General features: G+C 40.5%; 2 protein-coding genes across 2 annotated transcripts; one reads left to right on the top strand and one right to left on the bottom strand.

Moving 5' to 3' along the window:
• Positions 1-94: 94 nt before the first annotated feature.
• acad11 (acyl-CoA dehydrogenase family, member 11) lies at positions 95-22,873 on the top strand. Its single transcript, XM_026179742.2, has 20 exons — positions 95-337; positions 441-540; positions 2,217-2,342; positions 2,464-2,625; positions 2,731-2,895; positions 2,978-3,119; positions 3,291-3,412; positions 3,608-3,714; positions 3,972-4,083; positions 6,044-6,121; positions 6,517-6,655; positions 7,029-7,136; positions 9,405-9,503; positions 19,368-19,437; positions 20,065-20,150; positions 20,260-20,331; positions 20,479-20,633; positions 20,985-21,101; positions 22,355-22,464; positions 22,550-22,873. Exons 1-20 carry the CDS (start codon positions 216-218, stop codon positions 22,662-22,664), a joined length of 2,307 nt encoding a protein of 768 aa, XP_026035527.2. The 5' UTR covers positions 95-215; the 3' UTR covers positions 22,665-22,873.
• On the bottom strand, positions 14,100-17,897 carry ackr4b (atypical chemokine receptor 4b). Its single transcript, XM_026179746.2, has 2 exons — positions 17,738-17,897; positions 14,100-15,443 (listed from the first exon to the last, which is right to left on the bottom strand). Exon 2 carries the CDS (start codon positions 15,434-15,436, stop codon positions 14,330-14,332), a length of 1,107 nt encoding a protein of 368 aa, XP_026035531.1. The 5' UTR covers positions 15,437-15,443; positions 17,738-17,897; the 3' UTR covers positions 14,100-14,329.
• Positions 22,874-22,894: the final 21 nt, after the last annotated feature.

The following is a 22,894-nucleotide window of genomic DNA, read 5'->3' as shown; positions in this document are numbered from 1 at the left end:
TTTAAACCCTTATTTTATTATTTTATTTTAGTATCGAAAATCTTCTAGTCATTAGGTTTTATAATTTTATAAATTTGTGGCAATAAAATAACTTTTAAGGGGCGTTACCTCGTTGTGCATATCGATAAACGGTCCGACCATCATATCAATAATGCTAAACGTAGCTAGCGCAACGATACATCTGACAATGATTAATCCAGAGTTATAACTGCGAAATGGAGGAACCGACCACTCCTGTACGACAGCAGCATAAATTCAATGTTGGCAGGCTTCAGAGATATCTGACTGCCAAGACACTTTTGTCAAACAATGACACCCTGACTGTAAGACAGTACAGGTAAGGTAGCCAGGTCTGTCTTCATTTTGTAGTGTCAAAGTTAATCTTGTGCAAATGTTTCGCCTGCTGATAACATGCTAGGGACACTCGCTTATCTTTTCAGTGCTGGTCAGTCAAACCCAACTTTCCTAATCCAGACGCCGTCAAACAGTTATGTTCTCAGGAAGCAACCCCCAGGTGAGCTGTTGCCAGGAGCTCACAAGGTAAGGCTCCCCCCACAGTTATTGTAGTTTTGGTTAAAAAATAAATAAAATATTGTTAATGTCCTGAGTTAGTTTCCTCACTTAAATTTTTACTATTTTAAATGGATAGGTTTAGTTTGTTTTTATGTGTTCTCCTATAACTAATGCTTCCTCGTGCTGTCTGTGTTTTAGTTTAGTTTGGGTTAACTGGTGAATCACTCACTCAGCACTTATCCAGTTCAGGGATTGCTGGAGCCTGCCCAGCCATATGTTTTCAATACGTGCTTTAATTAATTCTCATTATTTTTGGCAGCAACCACAACCTCAAGTGGTAAACAGCAAATAAGTCAATAAATAAACTGGGGGATATTTTTACATTAGAATTGCGTGTAGGTTAAGATGACCTGCTGAAGATCATTCCCAGCGAGACAATGGGAAAGAGGTGATTTAAGTGACTTTTAAAGTGGTATGGTTGTTTTTGCCAGACAGGTTGGTCTGAGTATTTTAGAAACTGCTGATCTACTGGGATTTTCCTGCATATCCATACCTAAGGTTTACAGAGAGAATGGTCAGAAAAAGAGAAGATATTCAGTGAGCAGCATTTATTTGCTCTGAAGTGCCTTGTTGATATCAGAGGTCAGAGTAGAATAGACTGACTGCTCTGAGCTGATAGGAAGGCATAAGCAACTCAAATAACCACTTGTTCCAACCAAGATATGCAGAAGAGCATCTCTGAATGCACAACACGTCGAACCTTGAATTAGATGGTTTACAGTAGCAGAAAATCAAACCGGCCCACACAGTCATATTCAATACAATAAAGCACGATTGGGATGTGGTGGAACCAGAAATTCAATCATAGATGTGCAGCTGACAAATCTGCAGCAACTGTGTGATATCCTTTCAGTATTTATAAAAAAATCTCTGAAAAATGTTTCCAGCACCTTAATGACTCTGTGCCACAAAGAATTAAGGCAGTTGTGAAGGCATAAGGTCGTCTAATCAGTACTAGCAATGTGTACCTAATAAAGTCGTCATCGTTTATAGTTTGGTTTTATGGTTGTATAATAACCTTGTTTTGACCACTGAAATAGTTGACAAATACAGACAAAACACAGTGGTTTTGTGCATCAGGTAACAAGTCACAAGTTTATTTTTCAGCCTTGATTTTTTTTTAGTGAGAATTGTTTTTTTTATATGGTTTGACTGCAGGATTTACGTATTTGACCAGAAATGGGAATATGTGAGTCAGGGAGCGCTCAATGATAAAAAAAATAAGCTCAAAAGTTTTACAAAAATGTTCCTGGCCACAAATCTGAGCGGTCATTAGACGACCATGTAGCAGATTTCCTGGAAACAATTATGGAAATGTTGTTTTTTTATTACGTGTTTAGGATATAACCAAGTTGGCTATGTTTAGTTATAAAAATTAAGCTATTTTTTTTAATAACCCGAATGAATATATTTATATCTAATGAAAGCTTCATACGTGTTACTTATGTTTAATACTAAATGGTGCTTTACATTTACCATCTGTGCACAAACACTGTTTTGTGTGACCTTGTAACTAATTGGATTTAATCAAATGAAAGAGCTCACTTTTCCCCAAATGTTTGGGAAAGTAGCACGTGATCATATTAGCTTCACTCAGTGGGTGAAGTTTCTCATAGAAGTGGATTTTTCTGCTTCGTTCACAGGTGGACAGGGAGTATCGAGTGCAGAAGGCCCTCTTCTCTGTTGGTTTCCCCGTTCCACAGCCCCTTCTGCACTGCGCTGATATTGAAGTCATTGGAACAGAGTTCTACTTAATGCAACATGTGAAGGTACTTTTTTTTTGCACTTAGGAGTCACAAGTCCCTGAATCTAATATTTTTTTCTAATGGTTTTTTCTAAGATGAAAATATTATTTTTGTTTGACGGCAATCGTGCAATTCTGTTTATTAGGGGCGCATATTCAGGGATCTTCGTCTACCTGGAGTGAGTCCAGCAGAGAGAACAGCTCTGTATGTGGCTGCGGTGGAAGTCCTGGCAAAGCTGCACTCACTGGATCTGCCATCAGTGAACCTTGAAGCATATGGAAGAGGGCCAGGTTATTGCAGGAGACAAGTGAGTTAACACAACATTCATTAAATCGAAGTCATTTTACTGTTTATTTGATCTGGAACTTAGTCACGATTTGTGAAATTAAAGAATGTCTTTTTATCTGTAAAGGTTTCCACCTGGACCAAGCAGTACACTGCAGCGGCCCACAGAGACATTCCAGCCATGAATGAACTGTCTGATTGGTTGATGAAGAATCTACCAGCCAGTGACAATGAGGTGACCCTTGTCCACGGAGATTATCGACTGGATAACTTAATATTCCATCCAACAGAGGTACACTTTGTCTGATCTTTACTTTTAGACCTTTGCTACATTTGTCTGTGAATACTTCACAAAGTCTGTTTTGTGTGATAAGGCGCGTGTGATCGCTGTGTTGGACTGGGAGCTTTCTACCACTGGACAGCCCCTGGCAGATCTGGCCTACTTCCTTATGCCACAATACTGGCCTGCAAGTCTCAGCGTTATCAGCACGATGGGCAGTTTAAAAGGAATAGAGGGTAACGCCAACAACTGTTGATAACTCTGACAGTGATTAACATTTATAGACAGTGGAAAAACAGATTTGTTGTTTTCAGAAATTTGTATTTGATTATGATTTTATATCTGTTATTTATTTGTTTATGTCTGCTCACAGTCTTGTCCCTCTGGTCTTATTCCTCAATGAGCAGGTATCCCAACTGTGGAAGACCTGATCTCCATTTACTGCAGGTGCCGGGGGATCCCCCCTGCATTGCCACAACTGAATTTCTACTTGGCCCTGTCTGTCTTTAAAATGGCAGGAATTGCCCAGGTTTGTACCAAATTTCAACACTAGGCTGATTTTCTTTTTTTTCTTTTTTTTACTGGCATACAGTATTGTGCAACTCACAGCTCCATACCTCATTTCCTCAAATTTAATTAAAAGTTATAGACAAGCACATAATGTAGTCACTTAATCTTTCATTAAAATTAAGATTTTTTTTAAATTATTATTTGTTTTTCGTAGGGGATCTACGCTCGTCACCTCCTGGGTAATGCCAGTGCACCGAATGCAGCTCAGTTTGGCCAGTGTGTGGAGCCCTTGGCTAAGGTTGCCTTGCAGCTTGGGCAGAGGTAGGTTTCAGTAATGAATGAATTCCTTGTGCAGCAATGCACTGATATCCTTTGACACATTCAGACATAACTTTAGCATAAACACTCTGCTATAGCAGGAAAAATTTTTTAAATCCTTCGTCACTGAAGGTCAAAAAAACTGATAGATCCCACCTGTTGATTATATGTAAGACAGCTGCAGTTGGAATTTGACACCCAGCTGTTGCTTCTGATATTCTCTGTTAGAATTTTAACATTTGAAATGTGTTTCATGCCAGGCCCCTCACAGGTCCAACAAAGGACAGATTGTTTTTCCAGACAGCTAAAGGTCGGGCTGTTCTCCAGCAGGTCAAAGATTTCATGAGACAATATGTGCTTCCTGCTCAGAAGGTCAGTTCCAAGAGCTGCCAAGAACAGAGGGGTTTTGTGTGCATTGATGAAATTTTAACTTGTGTACACAGCAGTTCGTTTCTTCACTGAAGGCTAATAAAGTAGAGTCAAAGAACAATGTGTCTCCTGGTTACATAAAATATGCTGCATATGGGCATCATCACATGGCAGGGCTTTGTAGCATTCTCACGTAAAGTGAAACAGATGAAGAACCACAAGCTCTTCCATGAAGCTACAGTGGGGCAAAAAAGTATTTAGTCAGCCACCGATTGTGCAAGTTCTCCCACCTAAAATGATGACAGAGGTCAGTAATTTGCACCAGAGGTACACTTCAACTGTGAGAGACAGAAAGTGAAAAAAAAAAAATCCATGAATCCACATGGTAGGATTTGTAAAGAATTTATTCGTACATCAGGGTGGAAAATAAGTATTTGGTCAATAACAAAAATACAACTCAATACTTTGTAACATAACCTTTGTTGGCAATAACAGAGGTCAAACGTTTACTATAGGTCTTTACCAGGTTTGCACACACAGTAGCTGGTATTTTGGCCCATTCCTCCATGCAGATCTTCTCGAGAGCAGTGATGTTTTGGGGCTGTCGCCGAGCAACACGGACTTTCAACTCCCGCCACAGATTTTCTATGGGGTTGAGGTCTGGAGACTGGCTAGGCCACTCCAGGACTTTCAAATGCTTCTTACGGAGCCACTCCTTTGTTGCCCGGGCGGTGTGTTTTGGATCATTGTCATGTTGGAAGACCCAGCCTGGTTTCATCTTCAAAGTTCTCACTGATGGAAGGAGGTTTTGGCTCAAAATCTCACGATACATGGCCCCATTCATTCTGTCCTTAACACGGATCAGTCGTCCTGTCCCCTTGGCAGAAAAACAGCCCCATAGCATGATGTTTCCACCCCCATGCTTCACAGTAGGTATGGTGTTCTTGGGATGCAACTCAGTATTCTTCTTCCTCCAAACACGACGAGTTGAGTTTATACCAAAAAGTTCTACTTTGGTTTCATCTGACCACATGACATTCTCCCAATCCTCTGCTGTATCATCCATGTGCTCTCTGGCAAACTTCAGACGGGCCTGGACATGCACTGGCTTCAGCAGCGGAACACGTCTGGCACTGCGGGATTTGATTCCCTGCCGTTGTAGTGTGTTACTGATGGTGACCTTTGTTACTTTGGTCCCAGCTCTCTGCAGGTCATTCACCAGGTCCCCCCGTGTGGTTCTGGGATCTTTGCTCACCGTTCTCATGATCATTTTGACCCCACGGGATGAGATCTTGCGTGGAGCCCCAGATCGAGGGAGATTATCAGTGGTCTTGTATGTCTTCCATTTTCTGATGATTGCTCCCACAGTTGATTTTTTCACACCAAGCTGCTTGCCTATTGTAGATTCACTCTTCCCAGTCTGGTGCAGGTCTACAATACTTTTCCTGGTGTCCTTCGAAAGCTCTTTGGTCTTGGCCATGGCGGAGTTTGGAGTCTGACTGTTTGAGGCTGTGGACAGGTGTCTTTTATACAGATGATGAGTTCAAACAGGTGCCATTCATACAGGTAACGAGTGGGGGACAGAAAAGCTTCTTACAGAAGACGTTACAGGTCTGTGAGAGCCAGAGATTTTCCTTGTTTGAGGTGACCAAATACTTATTTTCCACCCTGATTTACGAATAAATTCTTTACAAATCCTACCATGTGAATTCATGGATTTTTTTTTCACATTCTGTCTCTCACAGTTGAAGTGTACCTCTGGTGCAAATTACTGACCTCTGTCATCATTTTAAGTGGGGGAACTTGCACAATCGGTGGCTGACTAAATACTTTTTTGCCCTACTGTATCTCTGCAGGAATATATTGTTGAGCTGATGTTACCATTGAGTGCCTGGAATGCTTGTAGCATCAACATGAACTCACTTGACAATTCACTTTGTGGAAAAATATTGTTGTTCCTTAGGAGGTTGCACAGTATTACACCAAACACGCTGAGTCTCCACAGAGATGGCACACCCCTCAAATTATAGAGGATCTGAAGGTATGTAGGGTTGATTTCTTTTGTTTTTGTTTTTTAAACTTAGTAACTCAGTCTCTTTTTTTATACAAATCCTACATAGTTAAAATGACAGATAAGGGGAAAAACCCTCCAAAACAAAAAAATACAACCACATGTGATAGAGGACTGTCTAAGATTAAGTACTAGTCCAGAAAGTTCAACACCCAAGTTTATTTGACTCTTGTGTAAATAGCACACCTGAGACGCCCACGCACTGCAACCCATCATTAGTATTTGGCGTTTGAACAAAATTACTATTATTTGTGTCTGCGCAGATCTGTTCCAATTTCTGGAGCTCTGCTTGTTATCAGCATAGACAGGGAAAGAAGCCGTGGCTTGCATTTTCACTCTGTATAATAACATGTGTCTGTGTGCAGATTAAAGCCAGGGAAGCCGGGCTGTGGAACCTGTTCCTGCCTGCAGTCAGTGGGCTCACCCAGCTGGATTATGCCTATATTGCTGAAGAAACCGGCCACTGTGTGTTTGCCCCTGAAGTCTTTAACTGCCAGGCTCCTGGTAAAATATCTACATCAAAGACCTTTGATAATATTACAGATCAATTTTGTCCCTTACTTTGCTCTACTAGGATGGGCTTGCTCTTTGTATATAGAAGCTAGACTGCATTTTCTCTCCTTTTTTTATGAGTAGGAATCTCTCTAGTCAGGAAAAAGGCTCTCCAGATGTCAACATTTCAACCTCGTTTTAGTCATAACACTCCATTTTGGGGTTTTAAAAATATATCTTCCAAACCACACAAAAATTTCCAGATTCAGCTTTTTAAGGTATTTATTTGTTAGGAAAATCAAATCAGTCTTCCACGAGAGCATAAAGGTTACCAAATTCAGCTAGTAATTACTGGAAGATTATGACTATTTTTTTTTTTCCACAGACACAGGAAATATGGAAGTGCTCCACATGTTTGGCAGTGAGGAGCAGAAGAAGAAATGGCTGGAACCTTTACTCAGAGGAGAGATTCGCTCCTGCTTCTGTATGACAGGTAGTTCCAAGAACAGGTCACAAAAAAATGCTTAGAGAAAAACATACCAAAATCTGTGTTGGTGATTGAAAACAAAGTTTGAGGAATCTGTCATATCTATAAGCATAGCTTTCTTGGTGTAGTTTGGAACACTTTCTGTTATGAATTCATAAAATTTCTTCCCTTTTCCAAAGTATTTCTCATGTTCACTTCTCAAAATATGTGTTGTGGTCTTCAGTCACATTGTTTTCTGCCAAGTGCAGATTGTGGTCTTGATCAGGCTAAGTTATAGAAGGCATGGCTGCTACTGACTGCGTGAAAGGCCCTTCACACGCCAATAGCAAACACGAGATCCCGATGAGTAATTTCTCCCTGTTTTGTTCTCTTTTGCTTTTAATGCTGCCTGGAAACAGTGACATGCTGCTGCCAGAGGTGATTACGCTGGTTTTGAACATCCTTGTGTTTTTTTTTTTAAATCAACACAGAGATTAATAGTGTTTTGGATACATTTTGTTTTGCACAGCAGTGCAGACATTTTCCAGTATTGAGTAAAAGTACTCAGTCTGAAGTGCTGAAGGAGCCAGACATTCTTGTCATTTGTTTAAAGTGTCATGATTCGGCTGTGTGGCAGGCAGGATGAGGACCCAAAATGCAAACTCACGGACTCAGGGGATAAACTCAAAATCACAGCTTTAATGCTGGAAGGCAGATCACAAGAAATACAAAACTTAAACCGGGAACAATAACTAACACTTGCAGAGAGACACAGGGAAATCCACGCAGCTATGAGGGAGACTACGACACAGAACTGAGGGAGACGCAGACATAAATACACAGAGGGTTAACGAGGGAAGTGGGAGCACACGGGGAACACAGCTGACACAGATAATCATAACGAGACAGGGCAGCAGTGAACACAACATGACGCATACTGACGAGAGACTGTCAAAGTAAAACAGGAAGTACAGAGGTTCAGACAGGAGGAGAGAGCACGGGGAGAACACAGACATAACAGGCTGGGGAAAACATGGAATAAAACACGAAAGGGGACAAGGGCTCATGAATACATAGAGGGGCACACAGGGGGTGAGAGTCACAAAGGGAAAGCACACAGGGAACAACATAACAGGGCAACTCCGGAAACAGAACCTAAACAGGGAACTGAATACAAAAAATACAAGAGAAGAATACTGGGCCAACACGGCCCAGGACCATGACATAAAGTGGCTTTGATGAGTTCTCAAGGTCTTCTGAAGGTCTTTTAAAGTTGTCTTCATTTTCATTGCAGTTCTTATACCTCACCATTTTCAGAGGAATCTTTTTTTTTCCTCCCTGTTTGTTTGTTAAGCCACTTAACACTGACCTATGAGTCATTTCAGTGCTAAAAGGCACCCAGTTCAAGGGTTGAACCAGTGTTGTGTCTACTCATAGAGACAACTTGGCAAAGAAACACTGTTGCTAGCAGCCTGTCACAAAAACACATAATTTGTTCCCATGTCTTTATTTAAACATGGGTTAACATGGGTTGACAGTTTTGTTGTCAGATCCTGATCCACCATGAAATACCATCTGGAGAGCATCTGATTGGCAACTGCTTCACTTTTTATCACAACAATGATCCCAAACACACTGCCACTGCAGCAAAAGCATAGCGGGATAGAAAAGCACACAGTGGGACGCTATCAATCCTGGACTGGCCTCTCCAGACTGCAGACGTCAATATTATTGATGCAGCGTGGGATCATCTTGACAGAGAATAAAACAAATGGCAGCCAACATCCAAAGAAGAGCTTTGGATGTCCTTCAAGAACGAGAACTATTCCTGAAGACAACTTAAAGATATGACAAGAAGGTTCAGGCTGTGAAGAAGAAAAAAAGAAAGTCAGATCAAATATTGATTTTTCAAACCTGTCAAAATTGTCAAAATATATTTTATTTCCATGTATGTTTGCACATTTTTAAATACATCACTGCAACCATTTTCCCTTTTCCTAACAAAATCTAAAGAAATTAGGGAGCAAAAGAAGAAATTAGCACTTTTGCACAGTACTCTATTACACTGGATGATGAGGAGAACCCTTTGTCGTGCACTGATAAATAATTTAAACTTCTGGTAACGTCTGCTGTATATTTGAACCCTTTGGCCGTGAAAGGAAGCTTAAGATAATTTGGGTTACCAGACGTGTAAAAACATGAGTCTGAGTTGAGTTTCATTAAGTATTGTGATATGTTATCAGTATTGTCGTGGTACTTCCTGTAAAATAGTACTTCCTGTGGTCCCCTCCTCAGAACCTGATGTGGCCTCCAGTGATGCAACCAACATGGAGTGCAGTCTTCACAGGGATAAAGACGACTACATCATAAATGGGAAAAAATGGTGGAGCAGCGGTAAGTATTTGTTTTTTTTAGCTGGCATTTGTTTGTTCATTTGTCTCCTGGAGACATCAGCTTTGGCAGAACTGCCACAAAAGCAGTTTGGAGTGTTTTTAGTGTTTTGTCAACGATGCATCTATGTACGAAACTTGAATGGGGGCCAAGTTTGAAGATGGGTGTGCTCCAGCCCATGTGTACTGAGTTTAGGATGCCGGAAGTAACTGGTTTTGCTGTTAGCTCATAACTTTGTTTGTTCCTGTCGCCATGGCAAATTGTGGCCTTGGAGATTCTTAATGTTGCAGGGAGTACCCCACAGGAATTTTGTAGTATGCTGATGTCAGCTGGAAAATGTCCCAAGTTTGCAAGATTAATGAAATGTTGCAGGTGTGATTTGACATAAACAGCAGGACTGAGTGCAACAGCTACAGAGAAGAAATTAGTGCTGTGGCTCATGTGATTTCATTGCATTTACTTTAGAGAGCCTAAAGTCTGTAAACACCAAGCAGTTGTTTTATCACAATCCCTGCTTTAAAATATTTTAGAGCAAGTCCCCATAAACCAAAGAATGTTTTTAAAAGGGTGAACCTGAAAGTGTTGTTGATCATAAATGTCTTAAATGGGCAACAAAAAAGAGCAACAGACTCTTGCGGGAAGGATTATATAACATAAATAATTTTAAAAGTCAGAAAAACCTTGGCTTCATGCCTTTCTGAGAAACCTGGCTTCAGTTTTCCAACAGGTTGAACCAGTATAGGATCATGGATCAACTGGCATTTTATTTCTAAATGATGAGTCATCACACATGAATCAACTTTCAAAGACAACAAAATGGCCTTAAAATCCTAAAATAAATGTGCTGCTGCAAACAGTTGCAGTGCCCCGAAAAAATATTTGCCTATTTCCCAAACGAATCATCAAACGAATGTGACATAGGTTAAAAATCTCAAAGAGCAACACATCACCCCTACTCTAAAGAAACTCAAGAACAGCTGAGAAACAAAGTCATCAACGTCTATCAGGCTCGAAAGTATTACAAAGCCATTTATAAGGTTTTGGGACTCCAGTGAACCACAGTGGGGGCCATTATACACAAATGGAAAAAACAGAATAGTGTGGAACCTTCCCAGAAGTGGCCTGCCTACCACGAGCACATCAATGACTCTTCCAGGAAGTCACAAATGAACCCAGAACGTCATCTAAAAAACTGCAGATGTCATTTCCTTCAGTTATGGTCAGAATTCATGATTCAACAGTAACAAAGAGTCGGGACAGAAATGACATGTGTGGGAGAGTTCAAGGAGAAATCCACTGGTGACCAAAAACACACAAAGGCTTATCTCACATTTAACAAGAAAAAAGCCATCTTGATGATTCTTAAGACTTTTGGGAAAATATTCTGTTGACTGATGAGACAAAAGTTGAACTTTTTGGAAGGTTTGAGTACATCTGGCATAAAACTAATACAGCATTTCATAAAAAGAATATCATACCAGCAGCATGGTGATAGTAGTGTAATGATCTCGACGACTTGCCGTAACTGATGGAAGAATGAATTCTGCTCTCTAGTAGAAAATCCTGAACAAGAATGTTAAACCATCAGTTCATTCCCTGAAGCTCAAGTATCAGAAACACACCAGCAAGTGAACTGCTGAAAGGCTAAAAAACCAAAATGAAGGTTTTGGAGTCCTGACTTAAATCAGATTGAGATGCTTTGCTATAAACTTAAACAGGCAGTTTATGCTCGAAAAACCTCCAGTGTGGCTGAATTAAAACAGCTCTGCAAAGAAGAGTGGGCCAAAATTCCTCCACAGTGATGTGAAAGACTCACAGCCAGTTATAACAAAAGCTCGATTGCAGTTCTTGCTGCCAAGAGTGTCCAACCCAGTTATTAGGTTTAGGGGGTGCAGTTACCTTTCCACACAGGGTTAGGTAGGTTTGAATTAAAAAAAAAAAAAGTTTGAACCTTGATAAATTAAATTTACTTGGTTTATATTTGCCTAATATTAAAAATAGATTGATGATCTAAAATATTTTGCAAATATGCAAACGAAAATGAAAAATAAATAAAATCCGGAAGGTGCAAATGCTTTTTCACAGCACTGTAAGGTCATGGATCCACTAAATCAGCTGACATCAGCTTACTTCTAAATGAGTCATTATATACGAGTCATAATGAAAGAGAAATTGGCCTTAAAATCGTAAAATAAACGTGCTTTTGCAAACATTTACAACTGTTGGGTAAATCTTACTAACACTGCATTCATGCTCACAGGCACGTGTGTGTAGGCCCTCAGTCTGTGTGTTAATGCTCTGGAGGTTAACACAAATCTGTGACTCATGTGTGAATCACTGTTCTTCTTGGTCATTTGGACTATCTTTGTCTTTATAAACAAGCTTGGTGTTTAACATCCTGTTTGACTTGATTTGATCGTGATAGTTAAATGTCAAAAACTCAGAGTAGTGGTTTTGTTTTCCGCGTAACCTCCTTAGACCCGAATGACGCTTGCAGAGTCTGTGTACTCCGAGGGCTTCGCTTCCAAGTTAAATGAAAGCAGCGGCTTGTTGTTTTTATTAATTGGAATTTCTTTTCGCAACTGAAAGCTTGAAATGCTGCAGTTTTTAAAAAATAAATTGAGCAGAATTTCTGCAGCTCATCATTTTTATCTAGCGCACAGTTTGACTTTATCATTCATCGGCGGTTATGTTGTCCTTTTCGAATGTTTTTCTTTTGACTGGAAGTGAAAATTCCATCAGGAGAAACAAATCTTCTGGGGTTATGAGAATTTCCTTTCCTCGCATGAATATATCTCTCTGTCGGAAAAGAATGTGGGTGTGATTGCGGGTTCTTTCATACTTTGTGTGACCCATTGTCACTTTTGTTGCAAAACGTATGATACTTGAGTGGAAATCAGTCTTTTCTTTTCCTTTTTTTTTTTGTTTTTGAGTGAGACAAGATTTCCATATATTCAGTCCAACTTTAGTTCGAACAAAAGTAGAAGTGAAACCAGTGGTTATTGTATTCAGATATTTTATTTTTATGGAAGGCGTTTCTATGGTAAAACTCATTCTTTCCTATCACAAAAGTAATATGAACTCGCAGTTCCTCACTGATGTGCTATGGGTGTTTTCCACAATATGATTTCCAAGTACTTGGGAATCCTTAAAGAGATGGATCTCTGCCTTTATTTGTGCAGCACTGTTTCCAATAACAGAAACGACAGACTTTTTCATGCTGTATTACGTCATAATCGCAGAGCATTCCTAGTTGCGATCTCTTGACTGCTGCTTTCTCTTAGAATTACCGATCATAACTAAAAGCTACCGAAAATAACCCTTAAATTAAAAAATGCTGTCCATAATCCACACGCACTTTCGCGTTCCCTTTTTCTCTAAAGCTGTGTGGTGCAAAAGGCAGTTTGTTGCTAGATGGAAGGGTCTATAGACATTTCCAGTACAGCTTTGCGGTGTGGAAGCTATTGAAGCTGGTCCCATAGGCATGTTAATGCACTACAATGATTCCCAGACGTTTAGTGTTTTATCTTCAAGCCACAGGCGTTTGTATTTGCATACACACTCACGGAGCTGATATACATGCTTTTCATTATTAGCAGTAGCTGTGAGATTGTCAGTGGAATTACAGAAGACATAATCATTTTGGCGTCAGTCAGGCCACAATATGATAAGTCCAAAAAAATAAGCAGTGTTAGCACTGTTGTCTCACAGCAAGCAGATCCTGAGTTCAACTCCAACACCATCTGGCCAGGCTGTGTTACTGTTCAGGAAATAAAAAGATGAAAACACCTATCCAACCGTGTTTTTACCATAACTTTCAAAGGCATAGTTCAGGTAAGCGGAATCATGCAGGATTTGGGGCTTACTTTGGCTTATGTTGTCTTATGATATGCACCTTTAATACGTTTGTTTATCCAGTCGTTTCTCTGTTTAGAAATTATTCAACTTGTGTCCTAAACATGTGCTAGACACACCTAGTTTGGGGATCATTCAATCACGCTTCTAAGGCATTGCTCTGGAAAAGAATGACTAACAAGAGGGAAAGAATGGTAAACAGTGAATTCATGTTTGTCTTTGATGTTCATGAGGTACTTGTGGGAGTTGTGATCAAGAATTTTGACTCTTCTTTGTTGCTGTGTAAAAAGGCTTGAGTAAACTTTGACCTCTTGGTTTATCACCCATCTACAGCAAAGGGCTGAGCCTAGATTCTAAGTTTAAAGCATAATCTGGAAAAAAAACGGTGGATTGGGTTTTACTGCAAACTATAAAACTTGTGTTATTGAAAGGATAAAAAGAAGATTGGATGAAAACAGCAGTCGCTCTTTAAACTTCTCCAAACAATATTCAGCTTTGATAGCATGGTGGGGTGCTTCCTGCTGGTTGCTGTCCTGTCTTTGCTTGCCAAATGTTTTTCCACTCGATGGGTCACCCACTGTGCAGTCAAGTCATCCGTCATCCCAACCCAAAACCACGGGATGTAATGAAATGAGACGCAGATGAGCTCGTTTAAGGCGGTGTAGATTGTAAAGCTGTATTCGATTAGTTGCAAAGAACTCGAGAACGAGAGCGTCAGCTGCACTCAGTTGCGACAGATGCGTGTTATTGAAAACTTTGTTCTTTTATTTAACAAAATACATAATTTATACAAAATACTTTGCTGGTTAGTGCATATAAATTCACTGTACATATACAATTATTAAACTGAGAATTAACATTTATATTTATGGGGATCTGTCTTGCATGTTAGTAAGGGAACGTAAATATATTTATACTCTGTACATGCAATTTTGTATATAAGTTTACAAAAAAATAGCTAAATATTTCCAGTCTTAAATAGTAAAGGTGCTGGTGTCTTGTTCTTCTGAATCCGACTGGGATTGGGTTTGATTACACGCTTGGAGCGCAATCTCCACGGGCTCCTCGTTGACGTGTCTCTGGTGCCTTCCAAGTCGCTGTCCAAGGTGTTTGGCAGTCTTTAGAACGTGACTCCTGAAGGACGACCCCATGAAGGCGTACAACAGCGGGTTAATGCAGGCGTGGGTGAGAGCCAGGCTTTCTGTCACCTGCATAGCGTGATCCAAGCCCTTGCTGACATCACAGTCGGTCACGAGCATGTAAATGATGTCCATCGCTCGGCAAAGCTTGACTACCGTGTAGGGCAGCTGGGTGAGCAGGAATACGGCCACTACAGCCAGGAGGACCCGCAGGGCTCGCCACTTTTTCTCTCGTCGCACCGCGACAGCCTTACTCAGCGCCAGTCCCACTCGGCAGTAGCACACCACCATGACCAGGAAAGGTATCACAAATCTCAGGATCACCTCAAGCAGCTCCAGGGAAGCCTTTGCAGGTCGGGCCATGCTGTGCGGGTAGATGGCTGTGCAGCTGATCCTGTAATGGGTGTGCTTCACTGTGGAGAAGATAAGTTCAGGAAGGCCGAGAATACTGGCTATAGTCCACAGCATGAGGCACACCAGGAACCACTGTCTCCTGACTTGGGATCTGGTGCCAGCTCTGTCCGTTGGATTTTTGGTTACAGCGCGGTAGCGATCCACACTGATGCACGTAAGCATCAGCATGCCGCAGCTGAAGTTGGTGCTGTAGAGGAAGGATGTGAGCTTGCAGGCTGCCGTACCCAGCATCCACCCGTGGACAGCATCGGCTGCCCAGAAAGGCAGGGTGAAGAGAAGCAGCAGGTCTGAAATGGCAAGGTTGAGGATGCACACATCCGTCAGGGTTCGCAGTTTCAGCCGTGACGTGTAAACCACCACTACCAAGGCGTTTCCCGCCAGGCCTACTATCAGAGCCAGGGCATAGATGACCGGAAGGAAGACGCCGGCAAAGGAACGCACTGTTTCCTTGTCACAGATGGTGTGTTCATAATTGTAGTCGTAAGTTTCATTTGAATCATCGTCGTGGTGATAGTCAAAGTCGGCCATACTTTTTCTGTGGGAAAAAAATACAAGAGAAAAAAAGAGAAACATTTCTTTAAAAGCTCCACCTTTTTAGTTTACTCTGAGTACCAACAATTGAGTTCTTGTCCATCATTAACATGTATGGCATCATTTAACAGAACAAGAACCCCCCCCTTTTTTTTTTCTTTTTTTTTTTGTACCAGGAACAGGAAAGGCGAGTTCTTTGTGTGTTCTGCATCAGAGGAATCTTTCCTGCATGGTTTCCCTAATGGCTTTAGCTCAGCCTGTCAGAAATGAGCGTGTGGGCTTGAATAAACTCCAGTAGGGAAAAAAAGAGAGACAATAGAGTTACACATCTTCTAGTGAAGTTTTTGAATTGAATTACTTTGTATTCCAGTGGGTGCTGAGTGATCTACACACTCCAGAAAATGGTAGCTTTTGATTTGCTAATCCTTTAATTACAGGGAAAAAGATGTTCTGCAAACTAATGATGTCTATTATGCAATGCACAGGACTTTTTTTTTTTTTTTTTTTTTTGGAGCTTGTTAACACCAATCCAATTTCTGGTCTTTTTTTAAAGTTTAGTGAGGAGGAAGTATGCGGAGAAAGGCCTGAGAATGTCATGCAAGTGCGGGATCTTTTTCTGCCAGATTAAAATCCAGGATGTTGGTTTTTACTATATGTGGCATTTGCTGGTTCAACAGGATGTCCCATTGATGTGACTCTTTCATTCAGACCCATTGTTGTGTTAGCCAAGCTGTTCCCTGCCAGTAAGGATCTCACTCAAGCATTAGCAAGTGGGATACTGTGCCTGCGTGGATACTTTTACTGTCACAAATAGATACTTTTTTTTTCTGTTAGATCCAATAATCCCTTGAAAAAACTAACTGAGCTCCAAGGACAGATCTTGTATTGTTCCCCTGTATATTAGAAACCATAAATCCCTTTTCATTCAGGTTTTTGTTCATTTCCTGAGGAAGAAGAATTGAGGAAAGTGCGAACTCCGAACAGCAAAACATGTTACGTTGCGGATGATGTAACGTCTGGCTGAGGACCAAGAGGTGATGCATTGAATATTTTGCACGTCAAGAGCATTTTTGGCAACTCACACTTGTTACAAAGATGACAGCAGTCCCTTAACGAGCCATATAACAAGTGTCTCTCTTCTGAATTGGGAGTAGTAGTTACTGAAGCAGATGTTCACTGGAACGTTCAGAAAAAATGTCAAATATTGACTTTTGGCTACAGATGGGCTTCGTGTGTCAGCTGGGGGGGTTTTTCAGATTTTTTTTTTTTGTTTGTTTTCACAGCAGCTATTTGGCTGTTTGGATTTCACTAGTCAAATTAATTAAAAAAGATTAAAATGATTTTATTATCAATTATATGTGTACTGCACATACATGTAGAATAAAAGGAATTAAGAAAATGGAAAAAAGATAAAAGGACACTCCAGGAAGGATATTTTAAAAAATTGAACCTATGCACAGTAGTGGCATCAGTGCAAATAAAGTAATGGAAGATGATGTAAATGGACATATAATAGATAGACAAAATATTATAAATAAATAGAGCAGCTTATAATATACACATACAATAGCAGGTATGACACTAGGATATACATAGAAAATGTATTTAGGTGAAAACTTTTGTAGTTGAGTTAAGTCAATATTGCTTTAGTAACATACATGAGTAATGATATCGCAAATGCAGGTGATTTTATTGTTGTATAAAGAGCCGTCAATCGAAAATATATGAATATTTTTCAGTTATTTTTCTGCATGCTTTGCTCAAAGGTGTCGAACACGGGCATGGGAGTGGCATTATTGTGTACACCTTCTATGAATTTGTGCATTTTATAATCTTTAGTTAAGCAAAATCTATGACACAAAGTTGATATAGTCCAACAATGCTTATAGTAATAATGATATACTACCTGTATTTAGGTAGAAGAGTAAGAGAACAGTTTGTTTACAAAGAGCTATGCGCTCAGGAGAAAAGCAGAGCAACACAAACCTAACACAACAGTGTTAATGAGGTAATATAAAGAAGCTTAGTCATAAAATATACCAAGCAGGACTTTGACTGTGAGTCAAAGACTAAAGTTAACCGTTCACTAAGTAAAACAACAATGCACAACATCACATATCTCTGTGTATAATAAGTATATGTAAAATGTAGCTATGTATTTAATGATGTAGTTTAAAGATTTAAAAGTGTAATATTATTTAAAAAAAACAAAAGTTCAAGGAAGGAATATAAGGAGTATATCTCTTGTCAGTATACGTTACACTAAAGGGTATGAAAGAAAAGTCAAAATGCTCTTACCGTGTTTCTGTTCCTGTCCAAGAACCGTAAAGTTAACACTGATCCGTTTATTGTTGTGTATTCTGAGGAAAAAGGTTGCATGCACTCTGGCACTGCAGTGACTAATCTCTGCTTCAGCCAACCCCACTCCCTTCACTTCTGACACTGTAGGAGCGTGTCCCTTCACCACGTAACACAGATTTGTGTTACGTGGTGTGAGTGCGTGTGCGCACGCACGTGTGTGTGTGTGTGTTTGAGTGTGGATCAGGTTCAAGGAGAAATGTCTAAGACGAATACAAATTCCTTGAGTCGTCTGTTTTCTTATGCTGTGCTGTGCAATGCACCATATAAAGAGAGGCTGTTTTACACACAGGGAGTTCCTATTGGTGGTTGTCCTTTTCTTTTCTTTTTTTTTTTGTACATACTTCACCAGCCTCATTCCTAGTAGCAGCAGCTTTGGTCATTTGAAATATACAAGTGAAACTAGAGTAATGTTTTTTTGTTTTGTTTTTTCTACTATTTCCTTATTTCTGCTTCCTCAGAAACGTTCAGCTATTTTTTGACTGCCACACTCTTATAAATATATCAAACAAAAATATACAAGACAATTGGATTTGGGCCAGAAATAAATAATGAAATGTATCCATAAAAATTCCAGTCAGACAAAGAAAAGGAACATTAGTTTTCATTAGAGGGGAAAAGGGGCCTTTAGCTATGTTAAAATTGCATATTGACTTGATTTCTTTTTTTTTTCTTTTTTCTTTTTTTTTTCTGGAAAAATCAGCTGCATAGCATTCTGTCAGGAAGTCTAATTACTGGGTTGGGAAGGTTTAAATTCATACCAGGAATGATATGACATGCATGGGCATGCTTTGGATCATGGACCCTTATGTATGGGTTCACAGGAAAACCTCACCTGCCTCTGGGCCAAACAGGCTTTCCTAAATGTGGTTTATGGGTGGTGTCTGCTGTAAAGTTCTTCGCTACAGTCTGAGAATAATCAGTTACTGTTTGTTTGCGTTTCTGTAGCCAGAGAGTAAATGCAAAACCTCAACCCCTGTCAAATCAAGTTTAAGAATTCACATGCTCTCACGCGTGGTTTTCGTGTTGTGAGAGCTCTTAAACTAAAGATGTCTGCTGCTGTCTGGTGTCCATATGTCCTGTCTGGAGGGGACAGTTGTGCCAGCTGAACCAAAACCTAAACAGGAAGGCGACACCATCAGTTGGTCACCCTGTTTGTGCCCTTAGGGTTTGTCTCAAAGTGGACTCTCAACCAGGGAAATTCCAAAGGATTCTGCAATTGCTCCTTCTGTGACCACTTTTGTAATATCTTGTTTAGAGGATCTCTATGATGTTTTTTTTTAATCTCGAACTGGTATTATAATAAAGTAATAAAGTTACTGTATTTGAGGAGTGGAAAAAAAAAAACTAACTCAGGAAACCGGTTGTCGTCATTAACATTATTAAGCAGCCACATGGTTACCACATCCGTGACAGCAAAATTCGCAGTTTCCGGCCGCAGTAGGGGTCATGGACTGGTTAAGGACGGAGGCAGTCGCTGAAAAGTTACCAGCCCCATTGATTTATAGCACCAGAAAGCAACGTGACCTGAATGTAAATGACCCACGGGATTTTTGCCTTGTCCCGCCAGGTGCCGGCAATCCCCAGTGCAAAGTGGCCATTGTCATGTGCAGGAGCGGCATTCGGGATGAAAACATCAGGTCAGCAGAACAGTTATGTGAAATATACGTCCACGTTTCTTTGTGGGAACAAACACGCAAAGATTTGTTTCTGCCTTTTTCCAGAGTTTTCTGATGTCATGTTTTTCACCACAACAGGATTTTTATTAGTATTGTTCATTTCTAGTTTTGGTTTTATGTGAGATTGTTTTGTGTGTTCCTTTGAACTTTTTTTTAAGAAGCCATTTGTCCCACTAGACTTCTTCTGTTTCTGCTGCCAATATAACTGAAATGGACTTTGCTTAGAGACACAGCCTACTTCCCAGCATGCCCCTTAGCACCGGTCTAGCTTTCTGCCCTGATGTTTGTATAACACACAGGGGGGAAAAAAGTCGGTCTAATGTTGATTCTTGTGTGTGTTAAATTTTGCTTGAAGTTTAATTGGCATAATTTAGGATATTAATTAAAAGAAATTCCTAACAACCACACCCAGAATATAATAACTCTTCTCCTTGGTTTGTCAGCAGTAAAAGGCACACACCCTTGCTTGCAATGAATGGAGATTCCCATCAGTATCATATTTATAGCTGCGTGAAAAACCTGTGAAAATGGCCACTGTGCTCAAAGTATAATTCCATCACATGCTTCGGCTGTAAACCTGTCTCTTAGGCACAGCCAGCACAGTATGATCCTCGTACCTATGGACACAGCAGGTGTAAAGCTCATCAGACCACTCACTGTGTTCGGTCAGGATGGTAAGTTAATGATATCATCTGTCCTTGTTTATTTTTCCCCACAGTATGGGCGTGCAGAGATGACATCTGAGCTTTCCTGACACGATTTAATCCTTGTATCTGTTCTCAGATGCGATCCATGGTGGCCACTTTGAAGTGCATTTTGAAAATGTGCGCGTACCCGCCTCCAGCATTATTCTAGGTAAAAGCCTTTATTGTTTTGTCTATATTCCCAAGAAACAGAATATGTTTGAACGATAAAGCAGTGTTGACTTGACATTTTGTGAATGAGATAATTACGGCCTCTTCTGTTATCTCTCTTTCTGTGTTACACTGTTGTGGTTTCCAGGGGAGGGCAGGGGATTTGAGATTGCCCAAGGTCGCCTGGGGCCAGGCAGGCTGCACCACTGTATGAGAGCTGTCGGACTAGCAGAGTTGGCATTGGAGCTACTCTGCCAGCGGGCTGCCACCAGACACACCTTTGGAAAACAACTGTACCAGCATGTGAGTGAAGCTGTATCTGAAGGAGAGGTTCTCAGAGCTTTGATGGCTTTCTGCCAGTTTTGGGGTTACAGCATACAGAAGAAGAAAAATATCAGGAAATGGGGTTTATAATCGCAGTTTTTGTGCCATTTATAGCAAGTTAAATTCATTTCTGTATTTGCCAGCATTGGGAATGTTTATTCTGCCTAAATAGAATAACATGTACAGTATTGCAAAGAGAGAACCCAAGAGATATGCCAGATTTAAATCTTGGGGCTGTGGCAGTATGTGCTGAGAGATGTCCTACTGTTGACACCTAGTGGACAGCTTTTTAGATGCAGCTAATGGATCTCTGTGTTATCTATTGTCCAGGAAGTTATTGCTCATTGGATAGCAGAGTGCCGTCTCATGATAGAGCAGACTCGCCTGCTTACTCTCAATGCTGCTCATGCACTGGATACACTAGGCAGTCGGGCAGCTCGTAAGGAGGTAAAACTATTTTTGACCCTCACATTTAAAACAACAAAACAAACACATATAAATGTGCTGATATCTTACTTGGGATGGACAATAACATTGTATTTCTAAAACCAATGGCTTCTCTGTTGCGTTTTGGATATTTTTATTTTTTTTGAAAGTCATTTTTATCATGACATACACTATATTGTCAAAAGTATTCAATCACTTCCCTTTACACATATGAACTTGAGTGACATCCCATAATAGAGGTGTTTATGGGAATTTTTGACCACTCTTCTGGAAGTCCATTTGTGAATTCCAGTAAAGTTCTTCTGTACCAAACTCGCTAATCCATGTCTTTATGACCTATCTTTGTGCACTGGTGCGCAATCATGAACAGGAATGGGACATCCCAAAACTCACACAAATTTGGGAGCTGGAAATTGTCCAAAATGTCTTGGTATGCTAAAGCATTGAGTTCCTTTCATTGGAACTAAGGCACCCTAATCCCCCCTCCTCCAAACTTTACAGTTGTCACAATGCAGTCAGACAAGTACTGTTCTCCTGGCAACCGCCAAATCCGGTCTCATCCATCAGATTCCAGACACTCCAGTCATCACTCAATAACTCCAAAGACCAACCCCGCCACTGCTCTTGCACTGGCAGTGTGTTTTACACCACTGCATTTGACACTTTGCATTGTGCTTGGTGATCCAAGGCCTGAATCCAGCTGGTCTGCCATGGAAACCCATTCAATGAAGCCCTCTAGACACTCTACCTGAGCTAATTTGGAGGCCACATGAAGTTTGGAGGTCTGTAGCGATTAACTTTACAGAAAGTTGGCAACTTCAGCCTCTGCTGACCATGCTGTTTTTTGTTTTTACATGGCCTACCACTTTGTGGCTGAGTGGTCATTTCCACTTCATTATAATACCCCTAACAGTTGACTATGGAATAGTCAATAGCGCAGAATTTCACAAATTGACTTGTTGCACAGCTGGCATCCTATTACAGGACCACACTAGAATTGATTTGAGCTCCTGAGAGCGACCCATTCATTCATAAATGTTTGTAGAAACAGTCTGCACGACTAGGTGCATGATTTTATACACCTATGGCTATGGAAGTGATTCAAACACCTGAATTCAATGATTTCGATAGATCAGTGAATACTTTTGGCAATATAGCATATGCAATCCCAGCTTGAAATCACTGTGGGATGGAATTGGGAAAGGGCTGTGGTCTTTTGAACTCTAACATTTATCTTTATCACTGCCTACTAGATTGCTATGATTAAGGTTGCAGCAGGAAGAATGGCCTGCAAGGTGGTGGACATAGCCATACAGGTATATGGTGGTGCAGGTGTGTCTGGAGACGTTCCACTAGCACAGATGTAAGTTTGGACCCGTCCCAACACATTAATGGTAAATGCCTTTGATAAATGCCTTCCATGATGCCAATATTACATTTGTCTTCAGGTACTCATATGTGCGGACTCTGCGCATCGCTGATGGACCAGATGAGGTGCACCTCTCCTCTATAGCCTATTTGGAACTCAGAGATCAACTAAAGAAGGCACAGGCAAAGCTCTAAAAACATGGCCACAGCTTCATTACACTGCAGTAAACTATTACTGCCCCGATAAGCATTTTTGGCCCTAAAGTGAGATTGCTTGATTTTTATTCACTAGTTGCAAAAACACTAAACTTTAAAATGAAAAACCTTACTAAACATACTACCTGTAAAGAAGCACCCTTACATATGTGCCAGGTGAAAATCAAATAAAACATGATTAAAGTGTCTGCCTCAGCTCTTTGTTTAAA

This window comes from Astatotilapia calliptera, chromosome 9 (genome assembly GCF_964374335.1).
Source record: "Astatotilapia calliptera chromosome 9, fAstCal68.1, whole genome shotgun sequence".
Classification (NCBI taxonomy): Eukaryota; Metazoa; Chordata; class Actinopteri; order Cichliformes; family Cichlidae; genus Astatotilapia; species Astatotilapia calliptera.
The sequence above is the reverse complement of the archived record's forward strand: the minus strand, read 5'-3'. Positions and strand labels throughout refer to the sequence as shown.